An 18,315-nucleotide genomic window follows, 5' to 3' on the forward strand; every position below is an offset into this window, starting at 1 on the left:
TTAGAGAAGCAACTTCATGAAACATCGAAGGCAACAATCCGTGCCGATTTTTATTTAGAATTTTCTTCGTTGTTGAAACAGTTCCATTATTAAAGGTTTGGATATCCATTTGGTTATCAGTAATTTTTTTTTTTTTTTAATCTCTACTTCAGCACACACACCCTTCCTTTCACTAGTGACTTTTTTCCCCAGTTTTCTCAATACCTCGAAAGTACTTGATTCTTCAGTGAACAAATAGTTAATGCGCGTGCGCTTTCCGAACGAGACAAACCCTCTCTCATATAGCCTCGATGCTGACTGTGAGAACAATGTTAATCGAACTCCTATTTGATTGGAACATCCTACACTAGATATTGCTGTTTCAACGCTTTAATTCACATTGAAAAACAATAAAAAGAGAGAAAACTCCAAGATAAGGATTCCTGTTCGAAGTTCGCCGAAGTATTCGATTTGATATGAAAAATCCCATTTAAATTTAACTAATTACTAGTTGCAGGTGATCAACTGAGCTCTACCTCCGACGTCGAAAAGGTCAAGTGCCATTCAACTCCATTCTTGTAGAAAGGAATAATCACCCGTCTGGAGGATGTTAATAACGAACATCTGTCATAAATTTACAGTTCCTTATATCAAATGGAGAAAGGAAAGTTCTAATAAACGTAAGTTGGAAAACTCCTCCTTCCCGATTTATAAAATGCAAAAAATCACGTTATAAAAGCCCTACTTTGAAATCTATGGACACTATATATAAATATCGATGTTTCACAATGATTGGAATTCAACCCATCTAAAAATCTTGTTATGTGCGTGTGGGGGGGGGGTAAACTCTCTCTCTATTTTATATATATATATGTGTGAGAGAGAGACACACACTTGCGTGGTGAATAGCAGAGAATGTTTGCGGCGCTCACCAGAGCAATCTAGTAGTTTATATCGTACATTTGAGTAATGAATCACGTGTCCAGATTCTTGGTAGAAGTGGTTCATCAGTGAACGTCAAATCGTGTGTGTAGAGCGTATAATAGAGGACATAATAGACTCAAAAAGAGGGCAGATCGTAGGGGCGCGCCTAGCTGGTGCAAATGTGTCCAAAACCACAATACTCTGTGGCATCTCACAAGCTACAGTATCCAACGTGATGTGTGAATACGAACTGGAAGAACGAACCACATTCAGCAGGAGCAACTACAGGGGAAAAACGGCAGCTGTCTGAAAGGGACGTCAGACATTGATTAGAACTGTTGCACGAAAACAATCCGTCGATACCAGCGTACGGCCAACATCCAAGACAGGGTTGCGATACCGAAGCCTTTCATCAGTAGCACAAACGCCCCAAAGCATGTTCAGTGGTGTCAGAAACATAAAACCTGGACATTGGATGACATTACCGTATTTTCTCAGATTAGTCCCGCTACAATGTTTTCCAAACAACTAGGAGAGTGAGTGTTTGGAGAAGCCCTCTGATGCATACAGCCCACTCTGCTTGGTACCCAGAATCATGGAGGCGAATCCATGATGGTTTTGGTCGTGTCAGACTTTGGCCCCCTAATTGTGGTAGAAGGTCGTGTAACCGCCAAGCACTATAGAACCATTTACACCCTACGGTTTGAACACTTCCTAGACGACGGTGAAGTGTTCCAGGATGATAACTGTCCCATTCACACTGCTAAACTTGTCAACAGAGTGGTTCGATGAGCATGACAGTGAGGTGGAACATCTACCACGATCCGCTCAATGGGGTTTAAGAGGATCGAGTGAGGAAACGTACCCCTTTAACACGTGCACATGGTGAACTTCACTGCGCTCCAAGAGGAATGGCTGAAAATCCACCTACTACACCTATCAATCCTTCCCAAGTCGTGTTGCTGCTGTACTAACGCCCCCAACGTTTCAGTGTCAATGTCCACTACTTATACACATATACTTCAAAACTAGGATTGGAATAATAATCTTTTACATGTTTGTAATTACAGTCTTCACTCGTCTTCTTTACTACACTACTAGTTTCAGAATTGACTTAAAAATGTACTTCTCAAGAGATCATTACCAGAACAGAACACCATTACAAAAATGTTTGGCAATCATCCATAATGAATTTTGTTTGCGATCGCATCACGAGGAAACTGCTAAAACATTTGGAATTAATTTTCGGATGTAGTTACTGCGTACTTCAAACTAGTTTCCCCGATGGCAGAACTTTCTTTGTCTTTCCGCGATTAGCTTCTCATACTTTTATTACAGCGTTACATGGCAATTATTCTGCACAAATACAGCAGATTTTCTGCGATCACATCGTAGATCGCGGCATGTTCTGCTATGGGGCTAGTTTCTATTACCGGTATGTTATTTTGATTAAAATGTATATCTTAAAGGAGGGGAAATATCTATACGCAAAAATGTAATATCTCAAGATCCTGTTAAGTTAGGAAAATGGAACATGGTATATAAACTGTTCATTAAAAACAAGTGGATCAGAATCTCAGTATATTTCACAATTCTCGTGTTAAGAGGGAATGGGGGAATTTTCTATTATTCCTTTCTTCACACTGAGGGTGAGTAGCCTATTTATAACATCACGGGAGAATAGTTGAACAGTCTGAAAATAATTTCTGAACACAGTACCTACTTTGAGCTGTCTTTATAGCCTTCCAAACTATGCGATGCGTAAGTTACGAAGTATAATAGAAGTGCTATGTCCGTCTGTTTGTCGATCAGTACAGAAAAAAAAAGTAAGAGACAAAGAGAAGCAGTTTTCTGCAATAGATACTGCGTCTCAAGAACCTGTTATATCTCCTCTGTTAAACCTTCTATTTAAGCCAAAAATGGTTCAAATTAGCCATTTCCGGTTTCAACGTTTATCATCATAGGACGAAAATGGTAACAGTTTTTTTTTTTTTTTTTAACAAACTTCAACATATTCGCTGTCTAACATATCATGACTATCGGTAATACTATCAAAACCGGAAGTGTTTCAAACTGGAATCAAACGACGCTGTAGCGGGCCGGAAGACATGCCAGGCATTTGGTGATGGTGTTGTGACTACGTGGACAGTGCAGCAGTAGTTTAACAAGTTTAAGGACGGTAACGAAACACTCGAAAATGCACCACTTGCCGGAAGACCAACACATGTACAAAATTATCTTTACGGAGGCAACTGAGGCGAACAGTGGTCAGACATGTGAGGAACTGGACTACAATTCAGGGTGAAGGGAGAAACCATTCGGCAGTACCTCCATCAACCTGGGAAGCACCACAAGTTGGGTCGATGGGTCCCACATGATTTGACTCCGGGCCAGAAGGCAACGTGAGCAGACACCTGTGTTTCTTTGCTGTCTCATTTGAGGAAGGAGCCATTTCTGGACAGGGTGTTGACATGTGATGACAAGTGAGTCCTGTACGAAGCTCCACGGTGCCGTTATCATTGGTTTGCATCCCATGAACCGGTTCCAAAACAGCCGAAAGCATCACTGCGCCAGAAGAAGGTATTCCTGTGTGTTTGGTGGACTGCTCACGGCATCGTGCATCTGAAACTGCTACCAACCGGTCAGAGCATCAATGCAACTGTGTACTGTCAGCCGTTGAGCCGTGTTCAAGGAAAACTCGAAACTCTGAAGCCACCACTTCTGAATCGCAAAGGGGTCCTCCTGTTACAGGACAACGCTAAGCCCCACATGGATAGGATGATCCAGCACACAATCCTACGCCTTGGATAAACACGTAATGCATGCGCCGACCTCCCCGGACATTGTACTGTCCGATTATCACTTGCTCCATTCCTTGGGCAATCACCTTTGAGAACGCCAGATCAAATCCCTAGTAGAGGTGCAAAATGCACTTGATACCTTCTTTGCTTCAAATCCACCAAGTTTTACCGCGATGGAATTCATGGCTTTCCAAAACGTTGGCAGAAGGTAGTCAATGTTGATGGGGACTACTTTGGATCTTCCAGGTACGTCTTAAGTGACATATCGATGTTTGAAGGGATAGGAGAAAAAGCGACAGAACTTTCTTGGTTACATTTATATAATCACAACCAGCAACACACTATCGAAACCGAAAGTGGATAAATTTACTATTGTCGATTTCAATACTGGTAATCATGAAGAAAAAAAGAAAAAAAAAAAAAGATATACCAGCAAGCAGTTTATTGCCATCGATTCAGTACAGTATCCCAAGAATACGTTCTATTTCCTCTAACACTCTATTCAAACTGAAGTGGGTCAAATTAACTTTTTTTTTTTTTTTAAGCTTTAACCTCTTTATCGCCATAGAATAAAAGTAGTAAGGGATAACAAATAACGGATTTTTGATATAGATTCACCGTCAGAACAGGTTCTATGTTTCATTTTATTCTTGTGCTGCAACCAGTACTTACACATGTACTACTTCAAGTTTGAGTGCTGAATTTGGGAAATCTATCGTAATTTTAAATTGTAACTAAAAGGTCCAAAATTTCACCCAAAAATACACTACATGAGCCCGTCAAGATTGGAAGATGAAACTCGGTATATAACCTCCTCACTAAAAATAAAGAGACTCTCCTGGAATAGAAATTTTCCCCTCGATTACGACCACGGTGAAGACAATGGTTAATTTGGTAAAAGTGCATTTTTACGCGAATCAAGGTAATAATCTTGCATTTTATTTATACCAGTACGTGTGTAATGATTTGGAATTTTATTCTGTTCTAGTACAAATGGGAGATGAACGCGGGTAATAACTAAGTTAGATAGGTAAGCTATTGTTTCTATAGTACTCAATAACTACGAATCTCCTCAGGTACTGCTAGCGACTGAAACAAGTACAACAGAAGCTCGTATCACCTCTTCAGTTGAATTCTTGTAAAATTTGGATGATTACCAGGAAAGTGGGTAATATCTACCACACAGAGCACGATTTTCATAGTGTACCCTTTCAGCTGTAAAGTTTGCACTCTGCATATTTGCATTTTCGTAACAATGTGTGTTGATGTTTTCTGGTACAATTTTTACTACATTTCTGCCTATAGAGCAAGACGAAGCCGAATATTAGCACCTAAGATGAGATATTGGGCCTCTGTGCCGCAGGACACTATAAGGTTTATGTTAGCTTAGGGTAGGATAGTTTAATTTATTATAGGTTCCATATTCTTGGATATAATTATATTCTGTAGCACCTAACCCCGAAATTGATTCAGGATTTAGAGTTCTGGGCTTTTGGTATATACGGCCATTTAGCCCGTCACGTTTGAGGGATGACGTCCCTCGACGGGCACTCTATCCGGGGAAAGGGAAGGAAGAGCGGCCTGGGATCTGTAAATTAGATACCACCCCGGCATTTTCCTAGTGTGAATGAGAAAAACCTCATTCGAGGTGGCTGGCCTCAAAAAGCTTTCCGAGAATCGAACCCGGGATCGCTCACACCGAAGGCGAGAGTTAACAACTACGCTACGTGGAGCCACACACACCGATATTGAGTGGATTTCAGATGATAAAGCACATGTGAAAGAGCAATGCCTAATATATGATATGGAAGTACAATGCCCATATTCATCCTTTCGAAATCAATGGTGCTAGCTGTGACTAAGAAGCAAAAAACGCACAGGAAATAGTATTATTTTATATTCCCCAGCTAGTCATGCAGTTCAACAAAACACTATGCGATTGCCTATAGCTAACAAAAGCAAAGAGATACCATTACAACAGATTTTTCACAAACTTTTTCATTATCGTACATTACTGTCTATAAATATTGCGACATCGTCAGTTATTTTACGGTTGTTATCAGTGGTTAACACTATGGAATGCGAATAAATCAATCACTTCATTCAACTCAACCTCTCATGTGTACATAACACTGAACACAAACAAATAAATAAATATCCATGGCAGTAAGAAGTCAGTGACTCATATTCTACACACGCTATACTGAAAGACCATCTCGCATCTAAAGTGAAACGAATAATATCCTCTAAAGATGTATTGCTATGCATCCTCACACACACTTCTTTACATAAACGCTGATATAAAGATGTACAGACATAAAAATTTAAACCAGCATCTCGTATATACCCTTGCCCTATCCCAAATACAGTATTGGCCTTGGAAGGAGAAAAACGTGACTATTTCGAGTGCATTTCGTGTTTTACTCCAGCCTTCACTCAAAGTTTTACCCAATTTGAATTAAATCACTTTAGTACTATAGAACTATCTGTTTCTCACATCTAAAATTAATTGCAGGAGAAAGAACTATTTATTAGTAAATTAAAATTTCGTTAACAAAGGATGACCTCAAGAATTCTGGCTGCAAGAAGCTACTTTTAAAATACTATTTATTCTATTTACTACGAAAAATTAAACACCTTATACATTCAGAATAAAATACTTACGCTGCCCGACGGGATACATATTCTACAATACCGATCAAATAAATAATAAAGTTACAATAAATAAATACGACGAGCAGTCCTCGCCACTCAACCTCCCAATTAAAACATTAGCAATATGGCGTCGACATGACGTCAAGGTTAGGAGCTAATACACTGAATTTTATTGGTTGTATAACGAACCAGACTGAAGCATTTCAGCGTTGCCAAATATGAAAAATAAACCTTAAAATACCATAGTACACAAGCAAGCAAATCAGTGGCGAAATTCAATTTCATGTACTACCACATTCCATAGCGATTTGCGTCAACAAACGCAATATTACAGAACGACAGTCCCTATTACAGTTGTATTATTTCTGTTGCGATGCAATCCACAAATTTTACGAAGGCTGTTACGAAATGATGCTCTATGTTCACTTTGCAATAAAAAAAAGAAAAGAAAAAAGGAAAATAAAAGAAAAAAGAATTGAAGTCTAAGTTTTACGTTCCACGTTTATGCCAGTTATACTAAATGAGATGGTGATGATGATAAATGAATGCAATGGTGGAATGAATAAAGTGGAAAGAAACGGAATAACTCCGAGAAAACCCATGGACACGGTATTTCTTCAAGACAGTCCTTTTGGCGCAAGCTGGAATCGAACCAGGAACCTCACGCACCAGAAATCAACGCTCTATCACAGAGCTACCGCGCCCCCAAAGAATCATTTTTTAGACCTTTTGCAAAATTTCTTCCATATTTGTGCCTAAACTTAAACTATTTTTTTTTTCGAATTGTCTCATACCTATATGGTTGGCGCAAGTACCTTCGGCTAAAAAGATCCGGATTCGATTCCGGTGGGGGCTTACATTGTTCGGAACCCACGTTAAGCTGAAGGTCCACGTCTCATATAGCCTCGGAGCTGAACTGGACGCTTAACTCAAAATCAATCAACAAAGAACCAGCCTCCTCTTCAGACACCCAAACTATCCTACGTCCAATGATGATTTTAATGGATTTCTCCCAGTTAGGGGGAAGGGAAGATTTCAATATATTGGGGAGTGAAAAGTAAAACTACGAAAAAACTGGTGATTCACGCTGAGGACGATAGATATGGTTCAGGAGAGAATTTTGTCACTTCGAAGGGGAGGCAGGGGCGGATCCAGGGGGGCGATTGCCCCCCCTCCCCAGAAGAGGAAAGTTTCTTATTTTTTTATATAAATAAAACCCATCCCAAAGTTTGGAGCCCTTAAAAGTAGCAGTATGACAACCCACGCCCCCCCCCCCTCAAATTCGGTCCTGTATCCGCCCCTGAGGGGAGGAATGTTTCCCCCGGCCATCCCAGAAATCATCATTGGCTATGCGTACAATGGAAATCTTTAGAATGGCTGTGTTCGTCCGTCTGTTGACAGGTACTTGAACAAAAACAGTATTAGACTTCCAACTATGCATAAGTATCGAAAGTGTTACAAAACTGACATATTCGTCTATTTGTTTTCAATTACTTTCAGTTTGCATTCTTTCCTCAAAGTCAGTGACTGTTTCACAGCCATATAGTCAATAATTATAATGGCGATACCCACTATTTTTTTTATTTATCTTAATTTAAAAGAACAGTGTGTGGAATTATAATGTACCGGGTGTATCAAAAGTCCGGGATGATAGGTCAACTCCATTATTAATAAAGATACGAAAAAGAAAACTGGAAAGAAAAAAATATGTGAGTTTTACGTCCCACGGTTAACTGGAAAGAAAAAAGTTGTTGGGAGTAGATGGCTTTCTTTCTAGAATAGTGCAATTTTTCCAATCGCACTAGCCGTTGGGATTTCACACTGGAAAAATGTCCTGTGTTAGACGAAAAAAAAAAATGGGTTCCAGTTCAGCAGGCTCTTCGAGCGGAACGGTAAAGACAGACAAAAATTACAGTGAACTTGCATATTACTGTGTGAAGAAACCTAGAACAACTGAAATCTGTTTTCCAACAATTTTATAATGTTAATATTCGTGAAGGCCTAAGGGCAACGTTGTTTTCTTAGGATGCCTTACCAGTCTAAACGGTTTTAATATATAGGTGGTAATGAACTATACCGACAAACTTTAAGAGACGAATCCTCACATCAAAATAAGAGAAAAAGTTCATTTGGACCTATGGCGAGTAGTGCACAGTTTCAGATCTAGGGCTGTCCAAAACGCAAAAAAGACGAATTTCATGAGACCCTATTTCGAATTCGAGAGACTGTGGATGATGGTTCTTATCAGCGTAAAGGAAGTCACGCATACGCAATCCAAAAATGCATATTTCATTAATGTTCAATGGGTGTGTAGATTATTCCCTGCAGGGTAAAATTCCCAGACATGCCATAAACCGAATTTTGAGATATGCTCTGACTTTATGATTGGTCCAAAATAGGCAAACGATAAACGTTGATAGCAGTGAACACGAAATCATTTGGCGAGATGTCGGAAGTGTTAAGGATCGTCAGCAGCATGTTCTCCCTAACTCGCGCAAACGCATCTCATGTGGTTCGGATTCCACGTTAATCAGTAGGTCCACGTCTCATATAGCCTCGCTGCTGAAAGGGACACTAAACTAAAATCAACTCAACTCAACTCGCGGAAACGCATGATGCGATGTTTTCTTTCACGCTAACGAAGTAAATGGACTTTGAAGTCTTTTAAGCTCCGCTTACTGGAAACGACTCCGCGCCATGCTTTTGCGCAAATGACGAAACTGGTGCCCAAAAGACCATCGGAAGTCTAAAGGATTATCTAAGATATAGAGCAAATTGAGGAGTTTTATTTTATTATTTTTTTTTAAGTTTAATTTGATGACTTATTGAAAAGCTGCATGTATAATAATTCTTTTTACCATCTATGTTAAAGCGAAGAGCACTCATGACTGAACTGGATGAGTTTGATAAAGCACAGTATGTTCTCCTAATTTCACGATTATAGAGATAGAGTTACATTTTGTTACAACTCCATACCAGTATGTTACAGTTATTGAACTTCTTCGCTGTATGCAATATTTCATTATTTCACATACAAAACTATAAATATGCCGAATCAAATTTACTACGAACGTTTTGCTAACAAATTACCCATTCATTGGTAGCTAATTTATCGACCATCACTTTAAGCTCCTCTTTCATGAAATATAATCTAAATTTTAAAAAAAAATACCACCATTAAATGAGTATATATCAGTTTACATTGTGCATAAAATGTACAGGATAAATACTGTTTCACTAGCACATGTTTTAAGTTTGAAGTGAAAATGAAACGAAATATTTCCGTTTAACGTCCCACGAATATGCCTTTTAGCCTAAGGGAGATGATGATTAACGCAAATGATTGATGATGGAAGAATTGGTGGAATGAGAAAGTGGAAGGAAACGGGAGTACCACAAGAAAACCCACGGTCACGATCTTGTCCATTACAAACTTACTTAGCTGGGTATCGATCCACGGAGCCCACGCACCAGAGGTAAGCATTTTATCACAGAGCCACCTTGTTTTGCATGTTTTTATTTTATGTTATGTTATTTTATTTATTTATTTATTTTGTTATGGCTAGAGGAAGTAATGGAATCTTCCATATGGACTGACTAAACTACTGATGCTGATAAGCACTCCGTAAGCACCTCCCATATCCGACAGAATGCTTAACGCCAGTTGACCTCACCTGACTGCTATTACCATTGCATGGTATGTTAATGTTATCGTTCGCACGAGCAACTTGTCTGCTGGGCTGAATAATCACGTGACACACTTTTTCCAATGTTTTGCACCTCTTGGTCCCGAGTTCAAACATTCTGCTTATTATAAAATTTGTTTCTGAAATGGGTGATATAGATGTGGATGAAATAGACAAAGAAGCACTGGCGTACGCAGAAGTTTGTCAACTGGGAACAAGCTCTCAAGTTCATATACTTTTTTTAAGTATTTGTATAGGGCCTATGTATATATGCATTAATATGGTAAATGTTTATGTTTGCTTATTATTTTGCTCTGGTCAAGGGAAGTTAAAACCCCGAAACCTCTCTTGCGTACGTCTTTGCACCATAGGCGGCGCCAGGATTTTGGTAATGTGGGTGCAGGCTTAGGATGGAACAACACGTCCTAACATTGTTGCCAGAACGCTGTGCACTATTGAGTCTTAAGATCTCAAAAATAATCCCTAAGTTTTACTTAATAATAATAATAATAATAATAATAATAATAATAATAATAATAATAATAATAATAATAATAATAATAATAATAACTCGAAAAACACTGTATGATAGCAGGTAACTTATGAGAGACTTAAGAAGTCACTCAAATATATCCAAACATAAGAAACAATAAATAGACAAAATAAAAAGGATTATTGTAAGAAATCTGAAAATCAAAGTTAATGTGGCGGCGCCCATGTTTTGCACAGAACTATTCATTATGAAAGTAGAAAAAAGGTCCTGTGCTTGCGATATTTGGTGTGAAGAATAGAGACAAAATCAAAAAGATTTAGCATGGAATTAAATTCATTCTTTCTTTCCAAACTTCGCAGAACTTTCTGATTCAGAGATGAAACAGTGGCGGCTTAAGCGGGTATGCCGGATAGGCACGGGCCTACACAAAAATTTTGAAAAATATATAAACGCTAAAGGATACAGTGAAGAGTAAATATATTTTACACTATTTATATTAATGGCAGATAATTATTTAACAAATATCATCAACCACTACTGTAAAAGTAATTTCCTACAGTCATTAATCAACCAAATATGTGTATGTATCTATAAGCGAAGGAGAGAGCCTATCCAAAATTAAAATCCTAAAGCCGTCTCTGAGAGGAAATCTGTTGGTAAGTCATGACGTGGCTCATGTACGAGAGTTTTCATCAGTAACGACGATACAGTGGCGCAAGGGTAGGTGAGCGCCTTCCTGATGTCTACATCTCCTCTCCTCAGAAATGTTGTCTTCTAATGTAGGCCAAGCAATATAAAACCATTATTTGCGGATAAAAAAAAAAAAAAAAAAAAAAACTCCCCAAAGTTTCCTTGCCCCTTCGCTTGCCACCCTAATCAAGAAATGAAAGCTGGCATCGGGACTGGTTTTCTCTCATAATACAGCACATACAAACACATTGTATACCGGATGAGTTAATACCAATAATAACAAATGAGTTTCGTTTCACAGTTTGAAACTATGGTAGACTTCCTCACTATGCAATTTCAATATTCGAACTTGAAGTAATACATCTATAACTACTAGTTATAAATACAATAGATTAATAAGATCAAATATACAACCTGTTCCTCGGACGCTGAATCTATATAGGGTGTTTCAAAGCAACAACGACAACGTTTGGGAGGTGATTCCTGACACCAAGATAACACATATATATGGACCAACCTAGATGCACAAATATTTCCTATCGGAATTATTGGCTGCGGAAAATATGAAAAAATGAACTTTACTGGTTGATAGTTCCAAAACTATGGGACCTACCGTAGTTGGGTTAAGACCTCACTTAGAAACTAATATGTGCGTTATCCAAAAATACATGTTTCAGAATCCTAAGGTACTCAGTAGGTCTATGGCTATATGTCCACATACCATTGAGGCAGGGGGTCCTTTGTTAGGGGTGGTAAACACAATAGAAACCTATTGTATACGTAAGAGAGAAGCACCAATGGATGGTCTTGCAGACAATGGCTAGAGAGTATAGTTGTATAGAAATACACTATTGTTGAAATGACATATGATGACAGGTAATGGTTGTTGTACTATTGTATGTATAGTAGTGACATAAAAGAGAATAATAAAAGAGAAACCTTGGAAACTTGCTGAACAATGGGAAGCTTGTTATAAAGAATAATAAAAGAGAAACCTTGCAGGTGTATGTAAAGAGAAACCTTGCAGCTGTATGCGTTAAAGAATAATAATTTAGGTGACGAACAATAACGGATTGTTATAAAAAGAATTTTTAACCCGGCTGCGGCGGAAACGCGGACGCGGCGCGGGAAGGCGCGGGGGCGCGAACGGAAAATACTTGCGTGCGCGGGCGCGAGCGCGTGACGTCATTTGAAATTTTTATTTAAATATTGGTTTTAAAAAATAGGCATGTATAGTTTTGTTAGCGATGGAGAACCGTCAGTTTGTAGAAGACGTTGTTGTGAAGCATAAGTTAGACGCTGAGAATGAATATCCAGATTCTCCAGATTGTACATTTGATGAAAATGAATTAGAAAGATATGAAAACGATAATATAAAAGTTTATGCAGATGATAGTGAGGCCGAATCAAATGACGAAGTGGTGTCAATTGTGGATACGCCGCCATGTTCACCTGATTTATCAGAATTAAGTTGGAACTGTGAATGTGGTGTTAATTATGTGGATGTGAACTGTGTAAGAGACTGCATTGCGAAATGGAAACCAAATGATTATTTAATATGCTATGCATGCTATTGGCACGATACATGTGAATGGTCTCATGAATGTTTTTATTGTAATGAAGACGTTTTAGACATTCGTGTTTGGTCTCTGTTAGTGAACCCTCGTGTACAGGAGGAATTATTTGACATTTATGGAGAAACACATACAGTTATTACACCATTAACAAGAGACTATTTTAATATTACATTTGGTGAACTATCAGTGGATGTGAATGTACGAAAAGAACTTTTAAGTATTTTTCTTGAAAAAGACAGATCGAACGACAATAGTGAGGTGTGTTAAGAAAACGTACTGTACATAATGTATTTCGAAAATAATTTTTGTGTATCATGTAGTGAAGAACATATTAGTGAAGTTTGTGTTTTAAAAACTATAAGTGCATACTTACGTTTTAATAATAATATTTCTTGTGAACATTGCTTGCTGCATCTTGAACATCAATGTTTATTTCACGATGATATTGGAACTTTTGCTGTAGGATATTTATCCAACGACATAACTGTTATTGATTTATATGAAGTGTTTGAAGAACACCATAGTGAAATTTCAAGTATAAACTTTATACGCAAAACGCGTGAATGTTTAAAGAACACTGAATTTGTTGGACAAATTATACCATTTTTCTTAGAACGTAAACATAAAATTTCACCATGTGTTAATGAATACATTATTGACATACAAGGTTTTAAGATTTCAAATCATGAATTTATTATACGTGAATTTTGTTTAACTGCGTGTGATGATACAGTAAATTTGCATTGTTTAATAAAATCACCAGTAGAATACAATATACTTCCATTAGGTTGTCAAAAACAAATTGAATGGTTAACATTAAACTTACATGGATTAACTTGGAATGATAAATGCGGTTATACTGTATCACACATACGTAACCTTATATATCAACTTTGTAAACAAGATGCAACTTTTATTGTAAAGGTGCAGAAAAAACACTTTGGATTAAAAATATTTTTGCACTAGCTAATGTTATTGATTTGGAAAGTAAACAGTGTCCACCATTAAACACAATGCATGCAAACGTATTTAATGATTATTGTGCTTTTCATGAACAAAATATTAAACTTGAGAAAAAATCAGGATGTGCATTTCGTAATGCACAACAGTTATGTTATTGGTGGAAGTTTCAACGTACTATAACATTAACTAATGCATTTGCAAAGTTGTAAAAAAGAATATGATATGTTCTTGTAAATAAAAATACAAGATTTTCAATTGTAAATAAAAAATTTTATTAAACTAATATACTTGTTTTTTCTTTTTCATTATAATGCTTACATGATTGAATACAATTTTATCATTTTGTTTAAGATTATTTTTTTTGAACAAATTTAAACATTCGTTAAAGCTTTTCTTTCGTACAATATGATGCAGAAAGTACAACACAAATTGTCCACACAAGATTGAATTATCATCTTGATATGCGGAACTATTTGTAAAATATATTTTACAATTTTTATTTAAAAAAGTTTTTATTTCTTTTGGAAATGGTAATGCTAAGCTATCGAAGTAGTATCCTCTTTGATTTTCATCAATGAATACACACACCCAATGTGTGCCACCTGAAGATGAATTGCTTAAATTTATAATAAGTCCAGCCGGTGGTTGTACAGTTTTTGGTATTCTATCAATAGGATAAATGCCATGCACATTTGCACCAGTAAGTTTATCACGAAGTAACACTTTTATTAAATCATCCGTGTACATAACTTTTGTTTTTTAAATTCACATCACTTTACATCACTTTATACGCGTATATGTTGGAAGACCTAGTGGAGTATATGGAATATTTTCATAAAACGAAATAATATGTTTAAAATATTCATGACAGAGTTTTTTATAACTTTACCAATAACGATGAATGGTGCTAACGCATAAAAAATACTTTTGAGAAACTTCATAGTATGATACCTTGCAACTCTTTGAATAATCAAGCACAAATATTACAATATACAATGTTTAACACACTTTGTACCAGTAGGGCGCATGTAATTCATATGCTTAGAAGTGAACAGTTATACTTCTTTTATTAAAATGATACTTTTAAAAAGTATTATCAGTATATATATTTCTATCTTTATCAATTTGAATTAAAGAATCAAACTGAGCGTAAACAATACATGTTATAGGCTCAGTTAAATTTTCAGAAAAGGAAACTTTAACATTTACAGGTGCATCACGCACAAGATCCCACGTACAATCATCTAATGTTGCTGTAGGTGATAGAATAAATGCATAAAGAGTATAGCCGTGTGGATATTCTTCAGGAGTAATAGTATGTGCATCATCTTTATAATATAAACCAGTACCGGAAAACAGAGAATGGTAACTTAGAAGGTACAAATTGTTTTTAAAATCGGGGGTGAGGGGACTGGGAGGAAAAGATTTTGATCCAACTTGTAGTTGCAGTTTGTTAACGTTAAAGTGTTGAAAATGAAATGGATTTAGTTCAGATTTTCCATTAAATGCCGAATTGGAAACAAACCCGATAACAACACCTTTAGGTACGTTACCCAGAAAAATATTATCAAGATTGTATGAATTAACGTTTGCAGGAATAGTATACGATCTTGTTTGTACTCTTGTAAGGGGATATTTTGCTGTTTCATGATTCATATTAGTATTGATTTCCATTGCCAAATGAGGTGCAACATCAATGCGACGTATATGTAGAGTAACATCTTCAAGTTTTACTTTATAAGAAGTATTTACAGGAGATAATAAACAAAAACCATCTTTACTACGATGTAATTTTATACGAAGACCTACTTTATTTACAAGTGCTCTTGGTAATCCAGCAATATCTGTATACAGACGACCATACATTTCAAACGATTTACTATTTTTAATATAATTAGCACGTTGTTGAAAGCCTACATTAGCATTACCTATGGTATCAAATTGTTTAGCAGTATCTTTATACCACATACCTAATTTCAAATGTGTATCAGAAGCATCACGGGAATAATTTAATAATGTTTCAAGGTACGCACGATAAGGATAAAATCCTGATGAAGAAGTAATTAATTTATCATTTAATGAAATGTCAATTTGACTAAATAATGAATGTAGGAAATTATTTGTTGGTGCTACAACATCAGTGTCAGCTAATGGTGTATCATCAGGTTTTGTAATTTTACAACGTACGTAAAGATAAAGATATGCAGTATGAATAAATTCTCCTGTTTCACCCGGAATAAAAAATTCAATAGGTCCATCAGAACTTAATGTTGAAATTGGACGGTATTCAGCATTAAAGCAAGATTCAATTGCAGTTTGTGTCATTGGAGTACTAAATAAATCGAAATCATTGGTACAACATTCCACACTGTTTGAATTAAGTAGTGCCATTATGAAAATATATCTGTAACACGACTTATTTTTCTTTTTACTTTTCTTTTGCTTTTGCTTTTGTTTGTACGCTTACGTTTAGTTGGAGGTCCAAACCGAACAATTGCCGGAGCTTTACGCTTGCGTGGCCGTCTCTTACCACTTCCAGTTAATAACTGACCAACTTTGTTAACAGCTTTTGTCTTTAATGTTTCACCAGCTTCTTTTACACGTGCACGAACAGATTCTTTAAATGGTTTATCTTCTAATACATCACCCGCTACTTGTATTCCCGTTTGTAATGCTTGTCGACCTAAAGTTTTTGCACCCTGTTTAAGAAATGGTAATGCAAAACGAAATAATCCTTGAAAGAAACTACCTATACCATGTCCCCGTTGATATACAGGTCCTGAAAAGTATGGGATACCATGTCCGTAATGCCGTCTAAATTTCATGTTTAAAATATAATTAATTAATTACTTTTTATTAGGAGAGCGCTTAAAATGAAGTGTAACACTTAGTGTCCCAGAACGAAATGGCAAATTTCGTCCTGCATGGTCTTTTAATAGTATTTCAATACTGTTAAATGAAAACTTTGCAAGTGGTAGATAATGAATATCTTGAAATGTTAATGTTTTTACTTTACCGTATTTTACATTTGATGTTGTTGCAATACGTAATAAAGGTGCTTTTGTATCACCTAAAAACTGATATTGTATGATATCAGTATAAATAAAAATTTGATGAGGATATCCAATATCAACATACGGTTGTTTAAATCCACGTTTATACAAAACAAGATCTTTATGTTGACGAAGTCCTAATTGCATTGCTAATGTTGCTGATAATAAGGCATATTCAACACGATCACTACAATCTACTTGTACAATATTTGATAAAGAAAATTTTATATCTTTTGATATTTTATTTAATTCATCAATAATATGATGTGCAGAGTGATAATATCCACTTACAATTTTACCTTTTTGTGCTTCTTCATTTTTTATTTTATACCACATAACATTTTCTCCATCGTTAACATTATAACATGTTAAAGGAACATGTAATTCACTTAATCCTACATGCCAATCGGTTTCTGATAATTGAATATTATTTTTTAGTTGATTAATAAAATGTGTTGGACTATTTGTAGGATATACATCAGTACTTGCGTTTGATACAAGTGTAATGTAAAAACTATCATCAATACTTTCAGAAATCATTTTCGTTTAAAGTGAAGTGTTAAGTTTGAAGTTCCAAATTGAAATGGCAATTTTAAACCGTGCTCATCTTTTAAGTTTACTTCAATCGTGTTAAAATAAGATTTTACAACTTTAACATATTGTGGTGTGTGAAATAGAAAACATTTTACATCTCCGTGCTCAATATTATAAGCACTAACTTTACGAAGTACTGGTCCAATATTTTCTTGTTGTTTTACAATATCAACACAAACATTAAAAACGTTTGGTATATTATATTCTAAATTGCATGGAAATTTTGCACGTGTTACGCTTGGAATATCTTCATTAACTGGTTTTACAAAAACAGCATCTGTAAACTCTGTTGTATTTTCATTTATAAATCCCAGTAAATGTTGCAATCCGCGTGTCATTCCAATAACACAAAAATCTTTTAATTTTAAAGAATGTCTAATTCCAACTTGATTTTTATTTTTATAATATTTTAACATGCGTAATTCTTCAGGAATCATTTCTAAAATGGATGTAATAGAAGTATAGTATCCTGGTGTAATATCAACATGTACAATTTCAAGTTCATCATTAACGATGGTTTCAATTACAATTTTTTCATTTTTACCTACATTATAAAAACTAAAAGGAACATTAAGTTGTGTTAATGCAACATACCATTCTCCTTCACTTAAGTGAATAGGTTGTGCTAACTTTACTATAAATGAAGAAGTTGTATTATCAGTAAAAATTTCACTACTAGCATTTGAAGGAAGAGTAACATAGAAATCATGTTCTATCATTGAACTCATTTTGAAGACTGAACAGAATTTGTTTTAATCCATGAATTCATACTTGATGGATATCCCAACCACTTTACATACATCATATCTTTTTTTCGTTTTAGTACTTTTTCAATTAAAAATGTTTTGTTTGAATTTACATTTACTTTTTGTAATTCTTCTGTGTAAAATATTCCTTTAA

The 18,315-nt window shown here is 35.9% G+C and overlaps 1 protein-coding gene across 9 annotated transcripts in view; it reads right to left on the bottom strand.

Moving 5' to 3' along the window:
• The window catches only part of AGO1 (protein argonaute-1), a 259,835-nt gene that overhangs the window by 99,080 nt on the left and 142,440 nt on the right, over positions 1–18,315 (bottom strand). For 2 of the 9 annotated variants that reach the window (XM_081755716.1, XM_081755715.1), the window contains exon 1: positions 6,369–6,524. The exons of 6 other annotated variants lie outside the window; for them this stretch is intronic. In XM_081755716.1, the coding sequence (XP_081611842.1) occupies positions 6,369–6,387 (19 nt within the window). In that variant the 5' untranslated portion in view covers positions 6,388–6,524. Of the gene's footprint in view, positions 1–6,368; positions 6,527–18,315 lie in introns of those variants that run through there. One more of the 9 variants, XM_081755717.1, reaches the window with a different exon arrangement.

The sequence above is a fragment of the Thermobia domestica genome, chromosome 4, assembly GCF_964235325.1.
Source record: "Thermobia domestica chromosome 4, izTheDome1.hap1.1, whole genome shotgun sequence".
In the NCBI taxonomy this organism is placed as follows: domain Eukaryota; kingdom Metazoa; phylum Arthropoda; class Insecta; order Zygentoma; family Lepismatidae; genus Thermobia; species Thermobia domestica.